The 24,385-nt window shown below is 50.6% G+C and overlaps 2 protein-coding genes across 4 annotated transcripts in view; both read left to right on the forward strand.

The window, feature by feature from the left end:
* Window positions 1-3,539, forward strand: part of Sympk (symplekin scaffold protein) — a 31,831-nt gene extending 28,292 nt beyond the window's left edge. The window contains exons 23-27 of one of the 2 annotated variants that reach the window (XM_057757850.1): window positions 1,143-1,330; window positions 2,298-2,474; window positions 2,599-2,694; window positions 2,933-3,289; window positions 3,404-3,539. In XM_057757850.1, the coding sequence (XP_057613833.1) occupies window positions 1,143-1,330; window positions 2,298-2,474; window positions 2,599-2,694; window positions 2,933-3,289; window positions 3,404-3,532 (947 nt within the window). In that variant the 3' untranslated portion in view covers window positions 3,533-3,539. The remainder of the gene's footprint in view (window positions 1-1,142; window positions 1,331-2,297; window positions 2,475-2,598; window positions 2,695-2,932; window positions 3,290-3,403) is intronic. The other variant, XM_057757844.1, reaches the window with a different exon arrangement.
* A 256-nt stretch (window positions 3,540-3,795) lies between these two features.
* On the forward strand, window positions 3,796-23,079 carry Rsph6a (radial spoke head 6 homolog A). 2 transcript variants are annotated; one of them, XM_057762866.1, is made up of 6 exons: window positions 3,796-4,415; window positions 6,913-7,144; window positions 15,077-15,841; window positions 16,866-17,010; window positions 17,844-17,961; window positions 22,842-23,079. In XM_057762866.1, the coding sequence occupies exons 1-6, from the start codon at window positions 3,796-3,798 to the stop codon at window positions 23,077-23,079; spliced, it is 2,118 nt and encodes a 705-aa protein (XP_057618849.1). The 2 variants fall into 2 exon arrangements, with proteins under 2 accessions (XP_057618849.1, XP_057618850.1); XM_057762867.1 differs by lacking the exon at window positions 15,077-15,841.
* Window positions 23,080-24,385: the final 1,306 nt, after the last annotated feature.

Here is a 24,385-nt window from a genome sequence, read left to right on the forward strand (position 1 = left end):
GGTTGGGACACTGACGTCCCTGATCCAGCCTAGCTGGGACTCGGGAAGGACGTGCTGAAGTGGGTCCATCCAGAGCAGGACCCACAGGGATGAGGTGATAGTGAGCTGAACCTGGTCAGAGCTAGGACCAAGTAGAGGTTCCGGTGAGAGAGAGACTGGCCTTGGCCTCATGCAGCCCTCTAGGATGGAGGACGCTTTGGGCTGCCGAGTAGAAAGAGTGGAGAGGCTGAATGGGAAGCACAAGAAGAGACTGGGCCCCTTTGGGTAGCAGTGGGGCACATCTACGTAGAGGAGCAGACCCCTCCTCAGGTTCTGGCAGGCCTCTCTCTTCAGCCTTGCAGCCTGTGTATCTTCTACAATGTCCACTCGTCTCTCTTTGGGCCTCCTCCTTACAGGACCACCCTCCCCTCTATTGGCCTCTCAGAGTTGTGGGGTGGGGACCTTTCTTCTGGCTCAATAAAGACTTCCTGGTTGACACACTCACATGGCCAATGCTGTTTGGGGAAGGACTTCAGAGGCAGCTCCTGGGGTCACCTATCAGCCCCGTTGGCCCTGATGTTGCCACCCACTCCCAGGAGCTAGACCCCAAGCAAGTTCTGCTCCGTGCTTTTCAGTGTGACATCTTCCCACATCCTGTGGGCACTGGCTACTCAGTTGGGTCCTCATCTTGGGTTGAGCCCTCAGCACTCTTACTGCTCCCTTCCCAGTTTTTCTCCTAAGTGTCCCTTGTCTTATCTACCTGGCCCCATCACAGACCCTGATCTCTTTGGTCAGCCTTCTGGCAGAGACCAAACTTTTTTCTGTAGATGCCAGGGTGTCAGCAGTTCTTGCCCCTCCCCTTGGTGGGTTATAGCCACCCTTCTTAGGCTATGACAGGCCCCAGGGCTCAGGCTCTGGAGCGTGTTCTCCTACCCCACTCCCCAGGGCTGCCCTCAGGGAGGAGGCTGAGTCTCCCAGTTGGGGCACCACAGGGTATCTAGGGGTTGGACACACCTACCTATATCTTCTGGGGGCAGGACCATTGAGCATCCTCATAAAGGGTCTTTTGTGGTAGGGATGGAGAAGCTATGTGGGGTGGGGTTTCCACTTAACGGAGGAACATCCAGGCAGAGAGGACAGGCCCACTCTCCGCCTCCTCACAGCCACCAACCTGTGCTTTGCGGAGCGGAATGTGTACACATCGGAGGTGCTAGCTGTGGTGATGCAGCAGCTGATGGAGCAAAGCCCCCTGCCCATGCTGCTCATGCGGACCGTCATCCAGTCCCTGACCATGTACCCCCGCCTGGGGGGCTTCGTCATGAACATCCTGGCCCGACTCATCATGAAGCAGGTAACCTGCCCTGGCCCAAGGCCACAGTGGGGCAAGTCTCAGCTGCCTGGGGAGCAGGGTCCTGTCTCTGGGTCACCTACCTGCCTCTAGCAGTGTTCCTCAACTTCTTCCAGCTGACTACAGGGTGACCAATGAAAACAGGGATCGGAGAGATGTGGGTGTCTCCCTTTACCGCACCCCTAGGCCCTGCGGGGCACATAGCTCAACTGAAAGCATCCAGTCTCTATAGAGACCACAATTGGGGGAGGGGGGTGTTTGTTTTAGTGAGAGTCTTACTTTATAGTCCAGAATAACCAAGAACTCAAATTTGTGATCCTCTTCCATCAGTCTTCCAAGTGCTGGGATTCAAGCATACAGCACCACCAACTTTTAGAACTACTCTGTGGAGCCGGGCGATGGTGGCGCACGCCTTTAATCCCAGCACTCGGGAGGCAGAGGCAGGCGGATCTCTGTGAGTTCGAGACCAGCCTGGTCTGCAGAGCTAGTTCCAGGACAGGCTCCAAAGCCACAGAGAAACTCTGTCTCGAAAAAACCAAAAAAAAAAAAAAAAAAAAAAAAAAAAAAAAAAAAAAAAAAAAAAAAAGAACTACTCTGTGGAGATAATCAAGTTCCATCCTCCGTCCCAAAGCTGGGTTCGGTTCACAGGCTGTCCTGTGCAGCATCCAGCTAAGGTCCCTGCACCTCCACCCTATTAAGTGTGACAGCGCCAGCTGGAGGACAGCAGAGGTGGTGCTGTCCTAGCGCTTGGTGCTGTGCTGGCCTAGGCATTGGGGGTGGGGTGCCCCCTTTCACCGGGTTATGTCCTAGTACAATTTCCTAGGTGAGAAAGTCATTCCTGGGCAGGTGACTGTATGAAGCCTGGAGTATGCTGTCAGGTGGTGGCACGTGGGCTCTCAGCCATGGCAGTGTCTGCGGGAAGGAGGTGGCTGCTTGGGTTTTCGCCTAATGGTCCCCTCCCACCTCACAGGTGTGGAAGTACCCCAAGGTATGGGAGGGCTTCATCAAGTGCTGCCAGCGCACCAAGCCGCAGAGCTTCCAGGTCATCCTGCAGCTACCTCCGCAGCAGCTTAGCGCGGTCTTTGACAAGTGCCCTGAACTCCGGGAGCCGCTGCTGGCCCACGTGCGCTCCTTCACTCCCCACCAGGTACCTGGGCAGCAGAATGGAGCCAAGAGAGCAGAAGTGTTTGAGTTATGGGTTATAGGGTGCTGAGAGGTGCCTCTGGCCAGAGCTCTCTACAGCTCCGGTCCTGGCCTTTCCCTTTACCTAGCAAGCACACATCCCCAACTCCATCATGACCATCCTGGAGGCAAGCGGCAAGCAGGAACCCGAAGTAAAGGAAGCACCTGCAGGGCCCCTGGAAGAGGTGAGGGCAATGTGGCCCACCTGCCTGTGTGTCTCACCCCAAGAGGCCCAGTTGTTAAACCCACAGTCTCCCAAGATCGTATTCCTGGTAAAGGGGAATAGCCACCCCACACCCCACCCCCATGTCCAGATGGAGAAACTATGCAGTGCTTTCTGAAGCTTGGTGGTCTCCGTCTCCTCCATCCTGGGAGTTGGGGGACCGCCCTCCCTCCCTGAGCTGAGTACCCCTCCAACTCCAGGATGATCTAGAGCCCTTGGCTCTGGCTCTGGGCCCAGCCCCGGCCCCTGCTCCGCGGCCCCCTCAGGACCTCATCGGCCTGCGATTGGCTCAGGAGAAGGCCCTGAAGCGGCAGCTGGAGGAGGAACAGAAGCTGAAGCCCACAGGTGTGGGAGCACTCGCTGCCTCGGCATCTTCTTCCATGCCCGCGGTGGTACCCGCAGCCCGAACTGGTCCCACCCCTACTGAGGAGGTCATGGAATACCGGGAGGAGGGTCCTGAATGTGAGACCCCGGCCATCTTCATCAGCATGGACGACGACTCAGGGCTGGCCGAAACTACACTCTTGGACTCTAGTCTTGAGGGTCCCCTGCCTAAGGTAGGGGGACAGCTAGAGCTGCAGAGGGAGGCTGGAGCAGAGAGAGCCCCGGGTATGGGACTAACGGTGCAACCGGCTCTTGACCCGCTGCCTCTTGCCTTCTCCCGCCACCAGGAGGCAGCAGCAGTCGGACCGAGCTCCAAGGATGAGCGAAGCCCTCAGAGCCTCAACCTCGCAGTGGAGGAATCCTTGACGACCTCCAGCCCAGAGGCCAGGGAAACCGAGAGCAAGGGGAACAGCTGACAGCTGCGGGGGCTTGGGGGGAGGGACGGGGTGGGCCACCTAGAGCTTTGCCTTAACACAAATAAAGGAGGTGCCGCATGGCTGCTGTGTCTGTCCTCTTTGCAGCAGACTACAAACTGAAGTCGGAGCAGTGCTAGACTGCGCCTGCGCACTCTCAGCTCCCACCCTGCAGGCGCCCCGCGCTAGTAACGTAACGGCAGCAGGGTGCGGGCGCCGCCAGCACTAGCTACCCTTCCTCCTACAGATCCACACACTTTCAAGACATGGGCGAGCCACCGCCCAATCCCGATTCCTCGTCCCAAAGCCGGAGGGCTTCTCAAGCCTCAGAAAGGGCACGCAGTCGAGATTCCTCGCAGCCTCTGGTGTCCATCCCTGAGGATGGGGTGCCCAGACCTCCACAGCGGGGCAGTCGGAGCAGTCAGGGCAGCCAGGACCAGCAGTCAACTAGCCTGCCGCAGTGGTCCAGCCTGACACCAGAAAACCAGGGCGAGGAAGGCACGGAGTATAACCGGTCCATGAGCTTAAGTTACCCACCAGGCTTTCCATTGGAGTTCTCGCCACAGGGTTACCTGGATGAGAACAGAATGATGCAGCAGTTTCCTCAGGGCGAGGGCCTCTTAGAACAACTAGATACCGACTTCCAGGACCCGGGTGCCGGCCTCCTGGGCCAGTTCAACATGTTCCCACGGGAGGACCAGCCGTTCGACCAGACCATGCAGCACGGGCCATACCTGAGGGACGACCCCACTCTCCACGTAGGGCGTTCTGACCTGGGCTTCATGCCCTTCGTCGGAGAGGTGCCTGACCCCCAGCCCCGTGAGCTGGCAGTGCAGAACGCCAAGGCCTACCTGCTGCAGACCAGCGTGAACTGCAACCTCAGCCTGTGAGAGGAGGTTGGGGGTGGAGAAGGTGGGCAGCAGGCTGGGAAGGGCCCTAGCCAAGGCTGCCTCGGGTGCGGGGTCTCTGTGAGCCTGTAACCTAGCAGAGAATTGAGGAAGGAGTAGCAACAGTCTCAGTGCCAGCACACGCCACTCCTAGCATCTAGCTGCAGAGGTTCACAGTCACTAAGCCTGTTTCTATATGAGACTGAACAGGAGAGGTTAGGTCGCTTATCTAAAATCACACAGCCAAAAAGTGGTAGAGCCAGCATTGTCGAACAAGGCCTCCGGTTCACAGAGCTCTGTTCTTGTCTCCTAACTTGCCTGTCTGAGGAGGGTGGTTATCCGTCACTGAGCTGCAGACATGGTCCCCTCCCTCTCCCATTAGTTATGCTATAGAAAATGAAATATTAATATTGAACACGGCATGGTCGATGAGAAGGGCTTAGGTGGCAACACGGAGGGAGGGACCAGGGGGTAGCACCTTGCATAGAACAAGAGGAAGAGTGGTCCAGAGATAGGGAGGGCACTGCCAGGTCTTGGAAGGGTGCGGCTATGTCTGGGACCACCGTGGAGGGCTGGCTAAAGCACAGAGCCCATTCCATCGCTCCTGTGCTAGGAACCTGCTGTGGCTCCTGCCCACACACACTCGATTTCCACTCATTACTTAGTTGTCTCTACCTCAGACCCCAGATCCAGTCCAAATTAACCTGTATGTGTTTTGCCATCACGTTTGCAGTCTTGAGAGCTTCAAGTTTTCTTCCTGAAACGCCCTGGCCAGTCTCACTTCTTCTTTTTCAAAGGTTTCATTTTTATCTGTTTAACTGTGTGTGTGTGTATGTGTGTGTGTGTGTGTTCACACACTGCCTTTGGAGACTAGAAGAGGGCATTGCATCCCCTAGAACTGGAATTTGTAAGTTTGTAGACTGTTGTGGGCTGCCTGACATAGGTGTTGGCAACCAAACTCTGGTTCTCTGAAAGAGCAATATGAACTCTAAACCACAGAATTGTCTGTCCAGCCTTTCCGAGATTTTTAAAATATTAATTTAGGGACTGGAGAGATGGCTCAGAGGTTAAGAGCACTGGTGGCTCTTCTGGAGGTCCTGAGTTCAATTCCCAGCACCCACATGGTGGCTCACAACCATCTACAATGAGATCTGGTGCCATCTTATAGCGTGCAGGCATACAAGGAGGCAGAACACTGTATACATAGTCAAAAAATCTTTAAGAACATTTGTTACTCTTTCAGAGGACCCAGGTTGGGTTCCCAGCACCCAGAAGGCAGCTCAGCTCCAGAGAACCCAGCACCTTCTAACCTCTGCAAGTGCCAGGCATGCATGTGGTGTACATGCATACAGGCAAAACAGTTGTGCACATAGAGATACAGTAAAATCTAAAAAAATATTAATTTAGTGTGTATGAGTATTTTGCCCACATCACATACGTTCAGTGCCTTTGGAGGTCAAAAGAGGTCACTGGATTCTCTGAAACTGGATGGTTGTGAGCCGCCATGTGGGTGCTAAGAACAGAACCAGGTCCTCTGCAAAGGCAGCCTGTGCTCTTAACCACCAGGCCATCCCTCCAGCCCCTCTAAGATACTTCTGTTATTTATTTTTACAGTATTAGAGCTTGAACCCAGGGCCTCCTGCAAGCTAGACAAGCACCTGCCCACTGGGCTGCCCAATCAACCTCCTCTCTTACCTTCCCAGCATCAGCATGGTTCCTCCCCCACACTAGAGACTGTTCACAGAGCGGTTTGCAGGCAGCAGAAAGGCTCGTGTAAATGCTTTGGGATGAGACAGCCTGGCTTCAAAGGGTGCTGAGCCGTGACCTCAGATTTCCTAAGCATTAGTTCCCTTATCTGGAGGGTTGGGTGTGTGTGTGTGTGATGACTGTTGCAAGAATTCAATAATGCCCTCGAATGCTCAGCGTGCTGCCTGGACTGAGTGGGTGGAAGCCACCATGAGACTATTATTACTCTGGCTTCTCTGTTCTCAGTCTTCCCTTACACTGTTCTGCCTAAACCTCCATCTTTTCCAGTATGCCAAGCACACCCCCTCCCCAGGATCTCCCTGCAACCCCAGGCATTGTCCATAAGCCTAAACAATTTTGCTTCTATTGTAATCCATGTTCTATCTTATTCCCTTTAAATAAATAGAATTAGCTAAATTAATTCTATTTTAATCCCCTTTCCTTTTTGTGTCTTATTGCCTTGGCTATGGCCACTTAAACAATATTAAATAGAAGTCATGAAGTCAGGTTTCTTCTTTAAGGCCAGCTTGGGCTACATTGTGCGACCCTGCTACAGAAAAGTTGGGGAGGGAGGGCTTAGTACCTCATCCTGGCTATATTTACCCATCAGAATGTCAGTCCCATCAGGGCAGGGACATTTTCTGTCCCCTCCTGTGTCCCTAGCAGTAGACAAAGGAACAGGTAGAAAACAGCAAGCTCAGTGCACTGAGTGAGTGGTGTCCTTCACCTCCCGCTCCTCCTGGGAGGCAGGTATGAGCACCTGGTGAACCTACTGACCAAGATCCTGAACCAGCGGCCCGAGGACCCCTTGTCCATCCTGGAGCATCTGAATCGCAACACGCAGTGGGAATGGTTCCACCCCAAGCTGGACACGCTGCGGGACAACCCTGAGATGCAGCCCACCTACGAGATGGCCGAGAAGCAAAAGGCCCTGTTCATCAGGGGTGGAGGAGAAGGCGAACAGGAAATGGAAGAGGAGGTGGTAAGTGAGCTGGAGTGGAGAGGTGGGAGGGGAGAGTGGCCAGGGGGCCTCTGTCTGTGCTTAAAGTGTCAACAGGAGTGACTACTGTGCCTGTGGAGGGGGTCAGAGGGCCTTGAGTGCCACCCGAAGCAGCATCTGGAGCACCACACAAGGTTTAGGAGCAGGCGACAAGCCCTTGGCCCTGCCTCCTGGAAGCTACCCCTTTCCTTTCATATGAAGGAACCGGAATAACCCCTTGTCTCCCCCTCCACAGACTTTCCCTACTGCCTCCGAGTCTCTCAGAATCCATTCCTTCCTTGCCTCTGCCTCAGTTTCCCCATTTATTATTATTATTATTATTTGGTTTTTCGAGACAGGGTTTCTCTGTGGCTTTGGAGCCTGTCCTGGAAGTAGCTCTGTAGACCAGGCTGGTCTCGAACTCACAGAGATCCGCCTGCCTCTGCCTCCCGAGTGCTGGGATTAAAGGCGTGCGCCACCATCGCCCGGCCCCATTTATTATTATTAAAGGCCTGCTAAGAACTCTTCCACCTAACAACCCAAGATTATTCTACCATCCTCAAAGTATTTAAGGCCACAGTTCCAGAACTGAGTGATGACACCTAAGTATGATCCCCAGGACCCACCCACTTGGTGGGAGGAGAGAGCAAACTTCTTTAAGTTGCCCTCTGGTTTATATACAAACAAGAAAATACATTTTTAAAGGTCTAACCAGGGCCTGGAGAGATGACTTAGCAGGTAAGAGTACCAGCTGCTCTTCTAAGAGGATGTATGAATGTATATTTGTTTTTTCAAGACAAGGTTTCTCTGTGTAGCTTTGGACCCTATCCTGGAACTCACTCTGTCGAAAGAGGCCTGTCTCTGCCTCCTGAGTGCTGGGATTAAAGGCGTGTATCACCACCGCCCGGCTGACATTTGTTTCCCAGCACCTGCATGGCAGCTCATGGCCATCTGGTCAATCAGCCTGGGATACATGAGACCCTATTTTGAAGAAAAAATTGGATGGCAAAGTTCCAGGGGATCTGATGCCCTCTTCTGACCTCCGAGAGCATCAAGCACACACGTGGTATGCAGATATACATGTAGGCAAAATACTCATACACAGAAAAAAATTATAAATCTTATTTTTAAAAGGATTATTTTTTAAGAAATACCCACTAGTTGTACTTTTCCCCTTAGCTCCAGATCCCAGGAGGCCCTGCCTCAAAAGAGCAACCCCTGGCTAGGGGGAGAGTCTACATATACCCTTAGTTCACTGTCCCTCCAAGTCCCCCTCCCCCCCGTGTGAACACAATGCATGGACAACTCTGGAAGGCTGAGACCCATCTCCTTAGAGCTGGGAACAGTCATTTTATATTTATTATTTTTGCAGGATTGGGAGGTAAGGTTTTGACAAAGGGTCTGATATGTTCCCTGGCTTTGAACTTGCTAGGTAGTTATGGATGACACTGAATATCTGATCCTCCTGCCTCTACTTCTTGAGGGCTAGGATGACAGTCATGTGCTTCCCGGGTTTATGCTGTCCTCATGCACGGAAGGCTATTATGGAATATTCCTTGTCACTGTGATGCAGAATTTTCAGGGCAGAGAGAATTCTGGGAAGAAGGCAGAGTTGTGAGGAGATGCGGAGGAAGCATGATATGTAGGACATGAGGTAATAGTCACGAGCCACGCGGCAGCGTGCAGATTATGGAAATGGGCTGATTTAAGTTATAGAAGTGTTAGGGACAGCCTAAGCTATCGGCTGAGCTTCCGTAATTAATAAGAGTCTCCGTGTCATGATCAGTGTGTTCCCAGTCCTGGAGTTCAGCACCTAGAGAGAAAAACTGTGGGCGTCTGTGGTGAGACAGAGCCACGTTTCAGCAGTTATATTTCTTTTCCCATCTGGGCTGGGCAGGTTCCTCTTTCTCTCATTTTGTGTGTCTCTCGTATGGTTGGCTAGCTGTAATTCTCAAGGGCATCAACGTGATGGTTCATCCTTCTCCATTGCCCGGAATGTCCCCTACACTGTTTCACAGCACAGGAACTCCAGTGTGTTTCCGGATACCCCTTGCTATGCCTTCCCATGAGGCTGGGGAAGGAGGATTAACATTATTACCTATACTATGGAGAGTGAGTTCAAAACCAGCAATGGGCCCCTTAAGGGGAGCTCACCTTTTGTTTTGTTGTGTTTAGGTTTTCTGGGACAGGGTTTCTCTGTGTAGCCCTGGCTGTCTTGGAACTTACTATGTAGACCAGGCTGGCCTCAAACTCAGAGATCTGCCTGCCTCTGCCTACAGAGTGCTGGGATTAAAGGTGTGAGCCATCACTGTCCAGATAGGAGATCTCATCTTAAATCTCCCCTCAAAAATCCAATCTGAGGGTGTATCTGGTTGCTCGAACAGTTACCTAGACTCCTCTAGTGAGGGGTTAGGGTGTAGCTCAGTGGTAGAAACATTGCCCAATATATACAAGGCTATGGGTTTGATGCTTAGCTAAGAAAACAATCTATGGGAACATAGAGCTCAGTGGTGAAGTGCTTAGCTAGGCTGTATGAAGGCCTGGGCTCGTGGCCTAGAGCCACATCGACTGGTTGAGCTAGGACACACCTATATTCCATGAACTTAGGACATAGTGCCAGTAGGTTAGAAGCTCAAGCCCATTCTTGGCTACATGGATGACTTTAAGGGTAATGTGGGTACAAGAGACCTTGTCTCTCTACAATAAAACAGAGCATGGTCACAAATGGCAAATGGGATTTTCCCAACAGCAGAAACAGGATGAGAGAAAGGAGAACCGAGATTTTGTCTTTCCAGCAAGTCAAGGCTCACCATAGAATAAAGCGTGTTCACCTGTCCTCTGAGTGTCCGACCAACCTGCACTGAGACAGCCAAACCAGATGAGCTCATGTGTCCTGTCAGACCAACCTGCGCTGAGACAGCCACACCAGATGAGCTCACGTGTCAGACCAACCTTCACTGAGACAGCCACACCAGATGAGCTCACGTGTCCTCTGTCAGACCAGCCTGTGCTGAGACAGCCACACCAGATGAGCTCACGTGTCCTCTGTCAGACCAGCCTGTGCTGAGACAGCCACACCAGATGAGCTCACGTGTCCTGTCAGACCAGCCTGTGCTGAGACAGCCACACCAGATGAGCTCACGTGTCAGAGCAGCCTGTGCTGAGACAGGCACAGCAGAAGATGATCTCTAAGGACCAGATACTGGTTTTCCTCTCCATCCAACCACACCAAGCGGATCAGAGTTAATCTAATGTGGTAGCACATGCCTTTAATTGAACCACTCAGAAGGCAGAAACAGATGGATATCTGAGTTCAAAACTAGCCTGGTGTACGTAAGGAATTTCAGGACAGCAAGACATATTCTCCCTCTGTCAAAGAGTTGACTCTGTCATTTGAAGTACTGGTCCACACTTGTTTCCATCAACAGTGGCCAGAAGCACCAGGCAATACTAACACCTTTTGGCTGTACTGGGACAGTACACCATTTTTACAGAGATGCAGGCTTCTATAAAAGGCAATATGCAGCCAGGTTGGCGGTGATGGTGCATTCCTTTAATCCCAGCACTCAGGAGGTAGAAGCAGGTGAATCTCTGAGTTCAAGGCCAGCCAGGTCTACTGAACACTAAGCGAGTTCCAGGACAGCCAGGGCTACAGAGAGAAACCCTAACTCAAAAAAAGGGAGTGTGTATCTAAACACACTTTTGGATAAACAGTGGGTCATTCAAGAAGTCAGAAAGGAAATGAAAATATCCCTAGAGGCAAATGAAAATGCAGTTGTGTTCTACCTGAAGCCCTGGTGCACAAAGCACTCTAAAGAGAAAAGCTGCTAGCGATAAGCACACGTGTAAAAGAAGCTGGGAGACATCGAATAAACAACCCAATGATGCACCCAAGGATCTCAAAACACAGTGGTCAAGTCCAAACACAGTAGAGAGCTCTGAAGAGGATCCAGCCAAAGAGTCGGCTCTTTGAAAAAGAGATAACAAGCCCTTAGCTAATCTGACAGAACAAAGAGGGAGAAGATGCAATTAATAAAATTAGAGATTGAAAGGGTTACAACTGACCCCAGTGAAATAGAGAACATCACTAGAAACTACCATAAAGATTTAACTTTGAAAAGCTGGGTAAGTCAGAAAAAAAAAAGGATTTCTAAATGTATATCCTTCACTAAAATTAAGTCTTGAAGATGTGTGCATGTGTGTGTGGGTAAAATCTTTTTATTAATTAATTAATTAGGTTTTTTGAGACAGGATTTCTCTGTGTAACAGCCCTGGCTGCCCTGGAACTACCTCTTGTAGACCAGGCTGGCCTCGAACTTGTTCATTTATTTTTATTTCATGTGCATTGGTGTTTTACCTGCATATATGTCTTCAGAAGTGGTAGAACTGGAGTTACAGACAGTTGTGAGCTGCTGCCATGTGGGTGATGGGAATTGAACCCGGGTCCTCTGGAAGAATAGCCAGTGTGCTCTTAACAGCTGAGCCATCTCTCCAGCTGTGTGTGAGGGAGAGAGAGAAAGAGAGACAGACAGGCGGGGGGGGGTCTTAAGCAGACCTATTACAAGCAATAAGACTGAAGCTGTTAGTGAAACCCAGGATCAGGCGAGTTCACTGCGAATTCTACCACACCTTCAAGGAAGACCTCATGCCAATTCTTCCTAACCTGATCCATAAAATAGAAAGTGAAGGAAAACTCTACAAAAAATAACTACAGACCTATTTCCTTGATGTGAATATTCTTTTTGTTGGTGTTTTTTTTTTTTTTTTCTTTTCAAAAACAGGGTTGCCCTGTGTGGCCCCGGCTATCCTAGAACTCTGTAGACCAGGCTGACCTCAACCTCAGAGTTCCACCTGCCTCTGCCTCCCGAGTGCTGGGATTAAAGGCGTGCGCCACCACTGCCTGTCAATGTGAACCTACTTAACAAAATGTTTGCAAACCCAGTTCAGGAACACATAAAGAAGATCATACATTATGACCAGGTGAACGTCATCCCAGAAAGGCGAGGTCAGCCTGACACACATAAATCCATAATCGTGACACACTCTAGGACAGAAGCCACACATGATTACTTCAGTCAGCTCTGAAAAGGCATTTGACAAAGTTCAACATGCCTTCATGATACAGGTTCTGGAGTGTTAGGAAAAGATGGAGTAGTCCTCAAAAATAAAAGAGCTACAACCAATTACATTAGATGGAAACAAATGAGAACATTTCCTCTAAAATCAGGAGCCACACAAGAATGGCCATTCTCCCCTCTCACAGTCATTGCTGCAGCAATCAGCCAGGACAGTACACAGAGGCATAAAAATAGGAAGGGGCAAAGGCAAACTATCTCTACTTACAGATGACATGATTCTTTACTTAGAATCCCTACTGAGTTGGCTAGAAAATTCTTGGCCCTAATAAACACAGTAAAGTTTCAGGATACAATGCATCTGTGGTGACAGGCAGCGCTGGACAGGCGAGCCTTAGTGACAGGCAGCACTGCAGTGAGCATTCAAACACGTGGGCATTTCTGGCTGACACAGGAATGACACCCGTCAGCTCAGGCCAGGGGCGCTGCAGGATGGCTTCTGGGGAGACGACTGCAGTAACAGACACTGTGGTCAGCAGTGCCCTTGTTCCTCTGCAGAACATGTCTTGAGAATTTTTGGGTGGGGGACAGGTGACGATGATGCTGATTGTGTCGTGTGCCGGCTGGGTCCTGACATCAGCCTTGGGTTTTAGCCATTCCATGAAGATTGCTGGGAACAGGGACTTTTTAGTTACATTTTAATTCATTATGTATTAGTTGTGTTTGTGGAGGTCAGAGGACGGCTTTCGGAGTTGATTCTCTCCTTCCATCACCTGGGTGGTGGGAATTGAACTCAAGATGTCAAGTTTTTCCACTTTTACCCACTGAAGGATCTCATTAGCCCAGCTGGGAACATCTAATTAAGTCAATCAACTGTTGTTGACTTTGTAATATTTGATTACATTACATCCATCCATCCATCCTACTTTATCAATAACTAGAAAAAGAAAAAAAAAGCCAGGCAGCAGTGGCACAGGCCTTTAATCCTAGCACTTGGGGACAGAGGCAGGCAGATCTCTGAGTTCAAGGCCACCCTGGTCTACAGAGGGAGTTCTAGGGCAGCCAGGGCTACACAGAGAAACCCTGTCTCAAGAAACAAAAGGAATAAATAAATAAGCCACAAATAATAGCCTCATTTATATTAACTACTCTCAGACCACTGTTAGAAATTAAAAAAATATTCCATGCAAAATAATCCCCCAAATTAAGTATTGAGGAATATATCTAGAGACGTGAAAGACTCCAACAACCCAGATGACAAGATATTGAAAGAAAAATCACAGAAAATGCTAGAAAATTACATAGAAAACACTAGATGACAGGGCATTCCATGTTCTTAGGTAGGCATTATTATTACTATGAAAATGTCTGTCCACTAAAATTAATAAACAAAATACAATTCCTTTCAAAATCTCCATGCAAAACTTTATAGATTTAGGGGAAAAACAGCATAATTAGTGTAAAGTCAGGCATGGTGGCTCACACCTTTAGTCCCAGCACTCAGGAAGCAGAAATGGGTGAATCCCTGAGTTTGAAGCCAGCCTGGTCTACAGATAGAGTTCCAGGCCAGTCAGGGCTACACAGAGAAAAACAAAACAGATGGACTTGGAATATGCAATATTGTGAGGCCACAACCTCAGTAAACAAACCATATATTTGCCCTCATGTGTGGAGTACAGCAGTTATGTATATAATGTGTATGTATGGATAGAGTGTAACAGGGGAAAGAACAAGGAGCGCTGGCTATAGGGATGAGGAGGAATCGAGTGCAGGCAATGAACACAAGTCATGAGCAAGGACGTAACCACTTCTCTAGTTCTAATACTGTCATGGGGTTTTGGTTTTGGTGGGAGATAATGCATAAAATAGATACTGAAAGTCTAATAATATTTAATGTGAAGCATCCATTTTGAATGCCAATTCCGTTTTTAAAAAGACTATTTATTATGTATACAGTGTTCTGCCTGCAGACCAGAAGAGGACGCCGGATATCATTACAAATGGTTGTGAGCCACCATGTGGGTGCTGGGAATTGAACTCAGGACCTCTTAACCACTGAGTCATCTCTCCAGCCCCTTGAATGCCAATTCTAATTGCATAAGAATAAGGAAAGAAAAAAAGGATTGAAAAATGGGACGGACATTCTCCCTCCCTCCCTCCATTCTCCACCCAATCCCATGATCATGAACCAAGAACACAGTGGAAAGATAGGCAGTGAAGACTGCTTTGGGTTGTAAGTAACAGACACCACGACTAATCGTGGCTTTGTATTTTACACAGTCTTGATATGCACCCCTGGCTGGCTGGAACTCGCTCTATAGACCAGACTGGCTTCGAACTCACAGAGATTCATCAGCCTCTCCCTTTCAAGTGCTGGGTTTAAAGGTGTGTGCTACCGAGCCTGGCAACAGTGATTCTTTTGTCCAGTAGAACAAGAAGGCCAGGGTGGTAGGGCAATCCAGCTGTGTGCCCGAGGGCCAAGTCCACCTTTCACCCCATGGCTATTAGGGTGTAGAGTATGATGACCCAGGCATTTACTGCCTGTTGGTACCCAATGGTCAGGACAAATAGAGAAGGATTTTCTCCTGGTGTGCTTCTCTTTTTTTCTTTCTTTTTTTTTTTTTTTTTTTTTTTTTTTCCTCACGGGACACCCTCCCTGAGGACATTAAACCCAAACTGGTGGCTTCAGTCCAAGTTTCTTAACTCTGGATGAGTTGAGCTGCCGGGCTGGCTCAGATCTTTCTGCTGAGGATGCAGATCCGAGTACCATCCCTGGGACCCAGGCGATGGCAAGAGAATCAGACTCTAAAGCCTTGAGCCTTCCATCCTCTCTCTCATCCCCTCTCCCATCCCTGTGCAGAATGACAGCCCGGTGCCCAACATCATGGAGACGGCCTTCTACTTCGAGCAGGCGGGCGTGGGGCTGAGCTCCGACGAAAGCTTCCGGATCTTCCTGGCCCTGAGGCAGCTGGTGGAGCAGCAACCCATCCACACGTGCCGCTTCTGGGGCAAGATCTTGGGACTGAGCCGCAGCTACCTGGTGGCCGAGGTGGAGTTCCGCGAAGGCGAGGAGGAAGGCGAGGAGGAGGAGGTGGAGGAGATGATGGAGGGAGGAGAGGTCATGGAGGCTCACGGTGAGGAGGAGGGCGAGGAGGATGAGGAGAAGGTGGTGGATGCAGTGCCCAAGCCACAGTGGAAGCCGCCGCCAGTCATCCCCAAGGAGGAGAGCCGCACGGGCGCCAACAAGTACCTGTACTTCGTGTGCAACGAGCCAGGCCGCCCGTGGACGCGCCTGCCGCACGTGACGCCCGCGCAGATCGTCAGTGCACGCAAAATCAAGAAGTTCTTCACCGGCTTCCTGGACACGCCGGTCATCAGCTACCCGCCCTTCCCGGGCAATGAGGCCAACTACCTGCGTGCACAAATTGCACGCATCTCAGCAGCCACGCACATCAGCCCGCTGGGCTTCTACCAGTTCGGCGAGGAGGAGGGAGATGAGGAGGAGGAGGGCGGTGCAGGGCGTGACTCATTCGAGGAGAACCCCGACTTTGAGGGCATCCCGGTGCTGGAGCTCGTGGACTCCATGGCCAACTGGGTACATCACACACAGCACATCCTGCCTCAGGTGAGGACAGAGTGCCCAACCAGGACTCACCCCAATCCAGCCGTGCATCTATGTGATAAAAGCATGATGCTGGTCGTTGTCTGCCCATCCATCCATCCATCTGTCCATCCATCCATCATTATACTCGCCCAATCATCTGTCCATACACTCACTCATCTACCCAGACACCCAACCTCGGATCCATACACCTACCCATTCATCCATCTATCCATCCATCTATCCATCCATTGATCTAGCCACCATCCTTCTCCCTTGAATCCACCTGTCCATCCATCCATCCATCCATCCATCCATCCATCCATCCGTCTACTTGTCCATCAACCAAACCCTCCACCCAGCTACCCACTCTTCCAACCACAAATCCGTTCACCTACCACTTCATTCACAAATCTATCTGTCCATCCACTAGTCTGTCAACTGTCTCTATCCATCTATACATTCATACATCCACCCCATTCATCTACTCAACTGTCCACCTATCCATACATGATTCAATCTGCGCAGCCACCAATCCAGCCACCTGCCCATCCACCTATCCACCCACCCATCCACCCACCCATCCACCCATCCACCCACCCATCCACCCACCCATCCACCCACCCATTCACCCACCCATCCACCCATCCATCCACCCATCCACCCACCCACCCATCCACCCATCCACCCACCCATCCACCCACCCATCCACCCACCCATCCACCCATCCACCCACCCATCCACCCATCCACCCACCCATCCACCCACCCATCCACCCATCCACCCACCCATTCACCCACCCATCCACCCATCCATCCATCCACCCATCCACCCACCCACCCATCCACCTATCCATCCACCCATCTACCCACCCACCCATACACCCACCCACCCACCCATACACCCACCTACCCACCCATTCACCCCCCCATCCACCTATCCATCCACCCATCCACCCACCCACCCACCCACCTAGGCCTCCACCTTTTCCCACAGTAGGCTAAGCTCTGTCGGAGGGTGCCGTCTGATTTTGCCACTGCACCCCCAGGGCCGCTGTACATGGGTGAACCCAATGCAGAAGACAGAGGAGGAGGAAGAGCTAGGGGAGGAGGAAGAGAAGGCGGACGAAGGGATGGAGGAGGTGGAGCAGGAGGTCGGTCCTCCACTTCTGACTCCTCTCTCAGAAGATGCAGGTAAGTCCTTCCTTTGGGGCAGGTGCCTTGGTGGCCCAGAAGGGGTTGATGGGATTCAAACACTGATGTCACCACCTTCTGGGCCTCAGTACAGTGGGCATCGGGCCAGGCCTTGGGAGCACAAGTCCGTCATCCCAGCCTTAGGGCGGCAGAGTGGAAGACTCATGAGGCATTCTCAGCTACTTCTTGTGGCTAAGCCTCATCAGGCACGTGACAGCGACCATGGCCTCGAGACAGAATCTCTTTCCTGGTTGTCTCTCTTTCTGGAGGGCTGTCACAGCAGAGGCCATTTGAGGCAGGTCTTGTTCTGTAGCCCAGGCTAACCTTGAACTCTAAGCAGTCATCTTTGCTGTCCTCAGTGCTAGGATTATCGGCATGTGCCCCTATGCCTAGTTAGGAGATGGTCTTTTGAGCCCCAACCAGGCTTGAGGAAGAGAGAGTTTAGGAGCCTCCCCTAGGGGAGGCAGCCAGGAGTGGGATTTTGCATTAATGGCAGGAATTCTGAGAGCTCTTGGAGGGAAGAGGGCGGCCCAGGTCCTGTGCGCGAGCCCCAGTGCCCTAGTTCAAAGCCATGCACCCTGTAAGAGAATGCTTGGGAGTTGCTGCTGGGGACATGGCTACCAGACCTCACTACCACCCAGCAAGGGAGGGACGCGAGAGTTCTCGTTCACTTCACTGAAGTAGAGACAAGTGAAGTGTCTTCCTAGAGAGGCCAGAGCTGGGCTTCAGTGTGATTTGTGGCTCCTGCCTGCTCCCCTTTTCTTCATCCATGCGGTAAGTAAGGCATGGCTTGGGGGCCCCTGACCCCACTGCCCTTCTTCTTCTCACAACAGAGATCATGCACCTGTCGCCCTGGACCACCCGCATCTCCTGCAGCCTCAGCCCGCAGTACTCGGTGGCCGTCGTGCGCTCCAACCTCTGGCCAGGGGCCTATGCCTACGCCGTTGGCAAGTACGATTTAGCCTTGACCCAGGGGTCTGCCTATGATACAGACATATTACGTACCAGCCAGACAGTGGTGGCGCACGCCTTTAATCCCAGGACTCAGGAGCCAGAGGCAGGGGGATCTCTGTGAGTTTGAGGCCAGCCTGGTCTAGAGAGCTAGTTCCAGGACATCCAGGGCTATAGAGAGAGACCCCATCTCAAAAAAATATATATCGACAATCTCTGATCGCCTACACTTTCACTCGTCTTACCTCTAAATTTTCTCTAAATCCCTACATCAGCTCACTGGCCTCCCAGTCCCACTACAGCCTTCAGAGACCCTGACTGCGATTCCAGATATGTCCACCAGAGGGCAGAGCTCTTCTGCTCTGATCTCTGTGCTCTATATTGCTGAGTTCTGGGCTTAGTTCTGATGGAGTTTCAAGGACACTTGATGCTTTTAGCCATATTCTTGTAGATTATTTTTTTAAAATATTTATTTATTATGTATACAATATTCTGTCTGTGTGCATGTCTGCAGGCCAGAAGAGGGCACCAGACCTCTTTATAGATGGTTGTGAGCCACCACGTGGTTGCCAGGAATTGAACTCAGGACCTTTGGAAGAGCAGGCAATGCTCTTAACCACTGAGCCATCTCTCCAGCCCCTAGATTATTATTTTTTTGTCCAGAATCTGAGACTAGAATGTGGCGTGCAACTCTGCCAGCAGAGAAGACGACCACAACAGGATTCTTCTTGGAACGTACTTTATTGGAACGTAGAAGACTGAAGATAAGATGGAGGCGAAAAGACCCCGAGCCCGACCGCGCGGGGAATATATACAGCGCCTGGTCTGCCTATGATGTGTCATTGCTTGATTGGCTCGGCCCACACTGATGCAATTGTGTGAGCAAGACGTGTGAGCAATTGATAGGTGGATTCAAACCACTCTTGGGCCTGTAGCGAGCGTGCGCAGAAGTTGTTTACTACTAGGGACACTAGCAAATGGCGGCAACGGGCTTAGTGCCAGACCCTGAGAACATGACAGCGCCGTGGCACGCAGAGCGCCGTGGCGCGCTACACTAGAATTTTTCTAACCCTCTTATTCCAGCCACACATTAATTTCTAAAAATCTCTCTGAAAGTCAGACTGAGTTCTACTGGCCCCTACATCCTCATGCCCATTTATCTCCCCACCCTCCCTCTCATTCATTTGTCATCAGCTCGTCCATATGTGCATCCTTCAGTTCAGTAATTCGTCCATCTATCTTTTGTCTTTTTATAAAAGAGTGTTCTAGATAAAGTTACGTATGTTATTTACATGTATGTGTGTGCTTGTGTGAGTTTATGTATGCCACAGCCATGCAGATGTCTTTGGAGGCCAGAAGAGGGCACTGGGCATCCAGGAACTGGAGTTGTAGGTTGTTATGAGCCTCCTGATGTGGGTGTAGGAAACCAGTGAGCACTCTTAGCAACCGGGTCATCACACCAGCCCAAAAAGAGACTATTTTGCTTCATGTGGGATTTCTGTTCTTTCCCTTTCTTTTCTTTTCTTTTTGAGTCATGAGCTCACCACGTAGACCTGGCTGGTCTAGAACTCACTATGTAGACCAGACTGTCCTCAAACTCAGAGCGATCCGCCTGCCTCTGCCTCTGGAGTGCTGAGATTAAAGATGTGTGTGACAAGGGCCTGAGACTCTTGAAATAAACCAACTGTGTGTGCACATGCACGAACACTATCATGCACGTGGAGGTCAGAAGGCACAGGAGTGGGTGCTAGCCTTCCACCTTGTTGTAGCAGTCTGTCTGTCGTTTCTGTGCTGTGCAGTGTATCCCAGGCTAGCTCCCTGAGCTTCCAGACAATGCTTCTCTGGTCTCTGCACCCCATCCCACACCATGTGTGCTGCCAACTCTGACCTCTTCTGTGGGTCCCAGGGTCAGATTCAGCTTGTCCGGCTTGTGCAGCTGTCTCTCTCTAGCCCTAAAAGAACCTTATTGTTGTTGACACAGGGTTTCATTATGCTGCCCTGGCTGGCCTTGAACTCTCAATCCTCCTGCCTGCACTTCTGGAGTACTGGGATTACAGGCATGTCATCAGACTTGGCTCTATGAGAAACTCTTGAACATCACTATTTGGCAGCTGCCTGCAGGACCCCAGGCCCTTATTGGAAAGACAGCCACGGATCATACATGGGAACTGGTAGCAGAAATCCAGTCTTGTTGTACGACACCGCTACCATCCGCGCACTCCCTGACCCATGCAGTTGTATGATGTCCCACACTCCATGCCAGCAAGTACCCTGTTATGAACTAGATAAGCTCCTAATTGGGTGTCTTGAGTCCTTGTGGCTTCTGGAGAGAAAGTGACCTCAATCTACAATCCACAGGGAAAGAAAGAAGTACCGTTAGAGACAGGCAGGGGTAGTCTAGACCAGTTTTATAATCGGAATGTGTAGGACTCACTGAGAATCTGGTGAAGACAAAAATTCTACTTCAAATGTCTAGAAAAGAGCCTGGGTTTCAGGGTGATTGTATTGTGATGCTGGGACTGAAGCCAGGGTTTTGGCCTCTTCTAGGCAAGTGACCTACTGTTGAGCCACACTCCAGCCCCTCACTGGGGGATGTAGTTAGGGCTCTATGTCTGAGCCACACCCCAGCCCCTCACTCAGGGATTCTAGGCAGAGGCTCTACTGACTGCTGAGCCATGCCTCCAGGCCTCATTTTGCTTTTTAAAAACAGATTTATTTTTCATGTGCACTGGTGTTTTGCCTGTATGTATGTCTGCACAAGGGAGTCGGATTCCCTGGAACTGGAGTTACAGACTGTTGTGCGTTGCCATGTGGGGGCTGGGAACTGCACCTGGGACCTCTGAAAGAGCACATAGCGCTCTTAACTGCTTGAGCCATCTCTCCGGTCCGCAGCTAGTGCTCTGACTGATGAGTCATCTCTCCAGCTATTCCCCCCTCTTTTTTTAGACAAGGTCTTTCTATGTAGCCCTACCTGTCCTGGAACTCACTCTGTAGACAAGGCTGACCTCAAATTCACAGAGATCCACCTGCCTCTGCCTCTCCAGTGCTGGGGTTAAAGGTGTGTGCCACCACCGCCCAGCTTCTATTTTTTATTCTTTAATTCATAACATGTCTTCAGAATCTAGAATATGTTTTTCATTAAAATGAATCTCAGTTTGGTTATGAAGTTTTCATCAGAAAGGCTTGCTGGGCTGGTGGCCCAGGATCATGATTCCAGTAAGCTCAGATAATCAGGACGCCAAGACAGGAGGAAGACAAGATATTCCAAGGCCAGCTTTGGCTGCAGAGGGGGCGTAAGGCCAGGCTGAGCAACCTAGAATGTATTTCAAGATAAAAATGAGCCAAGGCTACATACAGCTCAGTGACAGAGCCCCTGCCTAGAATCCCCCAGTGAGGGGCTGGGGGCGTGGCTCAGTGGTAGAGCCCCTACCCAGAATCCCCCAGTGAGGGGGGGCATGGCTCAGTGGTAGAGCCCCTACCCAGAATCCCCCAGTGAGGGGCTGGGGGCGTTCTTGATTAACAGTTAAATGCCTTCCTACCTGGCAGGAGATCCTGGCTTCAACCTCCTGTACCACTAGGAGAAATAAATTAACCTTAGCCAGGCTACTGATACATCTCTGTTATCCAAGCAGCAAGGAGGCTGAGGCAGGAGTTTCTGGTTTATGGCCAGTTCAGGATACAAGGCGACATACTCCCATAAAGAGAAAAAAGAAGTAAAAGTGGATTCATGTACCCAAGTTGTTCCAGGACTCTTTGGAGGTTTTCCAATAACCAAATTAAGTATCAGTTTTATTTTTAAAATTGAAATTAAATAAAATTAAATCAAAGCCACTCCACCCAAAAGCAGCAGAACACACATTCTTCTCCAGTGTCCACGGAAACACTCCAAGACAGAGTGTGAACTGAATCTTCAAACAAGGCTCAGTTAGATATAAGGCGATCACAATCATACAAGATGTGCTCAGTGACTCCCTGAGAAGGCAGTGAGAAAGCAGTAAAGGAGGCAGAGGGGATGCTGACGACATGAGACCAGGAACCAATGACTCAGAAGTGATTAGTGATGGCAAAGGCTGAGGAGATGGCTTAGTGGGTAATTGCTGCCCAAGCCAGTGAGGGGCTGGGGGCGTGGCTCAGTGGTAGAGCCCCTGTCTAGAATCCCCCAGTGAGGGGCTAGGGCGTGGCTAGAGCCCTGCCTAGAATCCCCAGTGAGGGGCTGGGACGTGGCTCAGTGGTAGAGACCCTGCCTAGAATCCCCCAGTGAGGGGCTGAGGATCAATGGAGTCCTGGAATTTACTAGTGAAGTCAGCCTAGCAGAATCTGACTCCAGACCTGGTGAAGAGACTCTGCCTCAAAATATAAGTGAAGTTAAGTGGTGATGCCCTTTTTAAAGCCCACACTCAGAAGGCAGATGTGCACCAGTCTGAGACCAGCCTTGTCTATATACATGTGTTATATAGGGAGACCCTGTCTTCATAGTTAAGAGCATGTACTGCTCTTGTGGAAGACCCCTGAGTTCAGTTTCTCAGCACTCATATTTGGTAGCTTCACAGCCACCTGCCACTACCACTCCAGGGATCTGATGCCCTCTTCTGGCCTCTGCAGACACTGCACTCATGTGCATAAACTCACACCAATAGACAGACAGATAGACACACACACACACACACACACACACACACACACACACACACTATTCTCCAGTCCCCTTGCTACTTTAGATCTGGTGAACATGTAACAGGTGCTCAGTAAACCTTTGTGGGATAGACTGACGGCGAAACTCCATGTGTACCTTTCATCTGCCCACTGGCAACTCTGTGGTGACGCTGTGCCGTACTTAGTCCTTCCCCACCCCCCAAGAGAATGTTTCCCTGTTTCTCTAGGAAGTTTGAGAACATCTACATTGGCTGGGGCCACAAGTACAGCCCCGAGAACTTCAACCCATCCCTGCCAGCTCCCATTCAGCAAGAGTACCCCAGTGGCCCTGAGATTATGGAAATGAGTGACCCCACGGTGGAGGAGGAGCAGGCCCTGAAGGCTGCACAGGAGCAGGCCCTGGCAGCAGCCGAGGAAGAGGAGGAGGATGAGGAGGAGGAGGAGGATGAAGACCTGGAGGACTGAGGTCACCAAGCTCTGTCCCATAGCTTTTGCCCTTATTTGTACTTACAGATTGTATTTTTCCTGTTGTTTTTTGTTTCCTGCCCTTGCAGGACATGGGTAGGAAAATGCCCAGTGCTCCAAATAAAACCCCGCACAGCACAAATGCTAAGCTTCGTTCATTTGTCATAGGAGTGGACTCAGTCATTCCTTCTCCTTGTTTGTTTGTGCTTATTTATTTCTTTGTTTTTGGTTTCTCAAGACAGGGTTTTCTGTAGCTCTGGCTGTCCTGGAACTCGCCCTGTAGACCAGGCTGTCTTCAAAATCACAGAGATCCGCCTGCCTCTGCCGCCCAAGTGCTGGGATTAAAGTGTGCGCCACTGCCGCCTACCTTGTTTGTTTTTAAAGATTTATTTTTATTTATATGTATGTGGGTGTCTATGCATGTGTGTGAAGATGCCCTCAGAAGCCAGAAGAGGGGGTCAGGTCCCCTGTTGTCTTACGGGCAATTGTGAGCCCCCTAATTTGTGGGCTGGGAACTGAACTTGGGTCATTCAGCCTCATTTATTTTTTAAAATTTTGGGGTTTTTTTGGGGGGGAAGACTGGAGAGATGACTCAGCAGTTAAGAACGTTGCCTGCCCTTCCAAAAGACCTGAGTTCAAGTCCCAGAACCCACATGGTAGTTCACAACCAGTTGCTCAAGTGCTTGCCCAGCTTGCACAAAGCCCTGGCTCCAGCCCCACCACTGCAAAATGCTGTCACACCAACTTGGAAGAGGTAGAAGTAGAGGGCCTGGAGTTCCTGGTTTTCTTCAGCTACAAAGGGAGGTGGAAGTCAACCTGAGCTAGAGACCTTCTCTCACAAAATGAATGAATGGCAAAACAGAACTAGCTTTCTTCTGTTGATGCGGTAAATATAAAATACCTTGACAAGGGGCAACTTAGGGGAGAAGAACCCTATTTCAGCTTGCTATTCCAGGTTACAGTCCATCATAGTAGGGAAGTCAAGGCAGTAATGTCCCCAGTCAAGAAGTAGAGAGAGGGAATACATGTATGCTTGCTTGGGTGTGCTCAGTCTTGTCTCCGCTTTTACACGGTTCAGGATCCCTGCCTAGGGAATGGTGCCTCCCAAGGTGGCTTGGGTCTTCCACATCAATTAAGCCAATTACCCACAGATATAACCACAGGCCAACCCAGTGTAGACAGTACAAGTGTTGCAGCTCTGGTGGAAATGTATCCAGGCAGTCGGGAGCCAAGGTATTTACCCGAAATCACTACACAGCCCTGTGGTTTCCCCAGTGCAAGCGTAATAGCTCTACTCTGCCGGGAG

Source organism: Chionomys nivalis, chromosome 2 (assembly GCF_950005125.1).
Source record: "Chionomys nivalis chromosome 2, mChiNiv1.1, whole genome shotgun sequence".
Taxonomy (NCBI): domain Eukaryota; kingdom Metazoa; phylum Chordata; class Mammalia; order Rodentia; family Cricetidae; genus Chionomys; species Chionomys nivalis.

Coding starts and splice junctions, on each gene's coding strand:
- Rsph6a (XM_057762866.1), top strand. CDS start 3,796: ATGGGCGAGCCACCGCCCAATCCCGATTCCTCGTCCCAAAGCCGGAGG. Junction 7,145..15,076: donor AGGAAATGGAAGAGGAGGTG/GTAAGTGAGCTG, acceptor ATCCCTGTGCAG/AATGACAGCCCGGTGCCCAA. Junction 15,842..16,865: donor CACAGCACATCCTGCCTCAG/GTGAGGACAGAG, acceptor CTGCACCCCCAG/GGCCGCTGTACATGGGTGAA.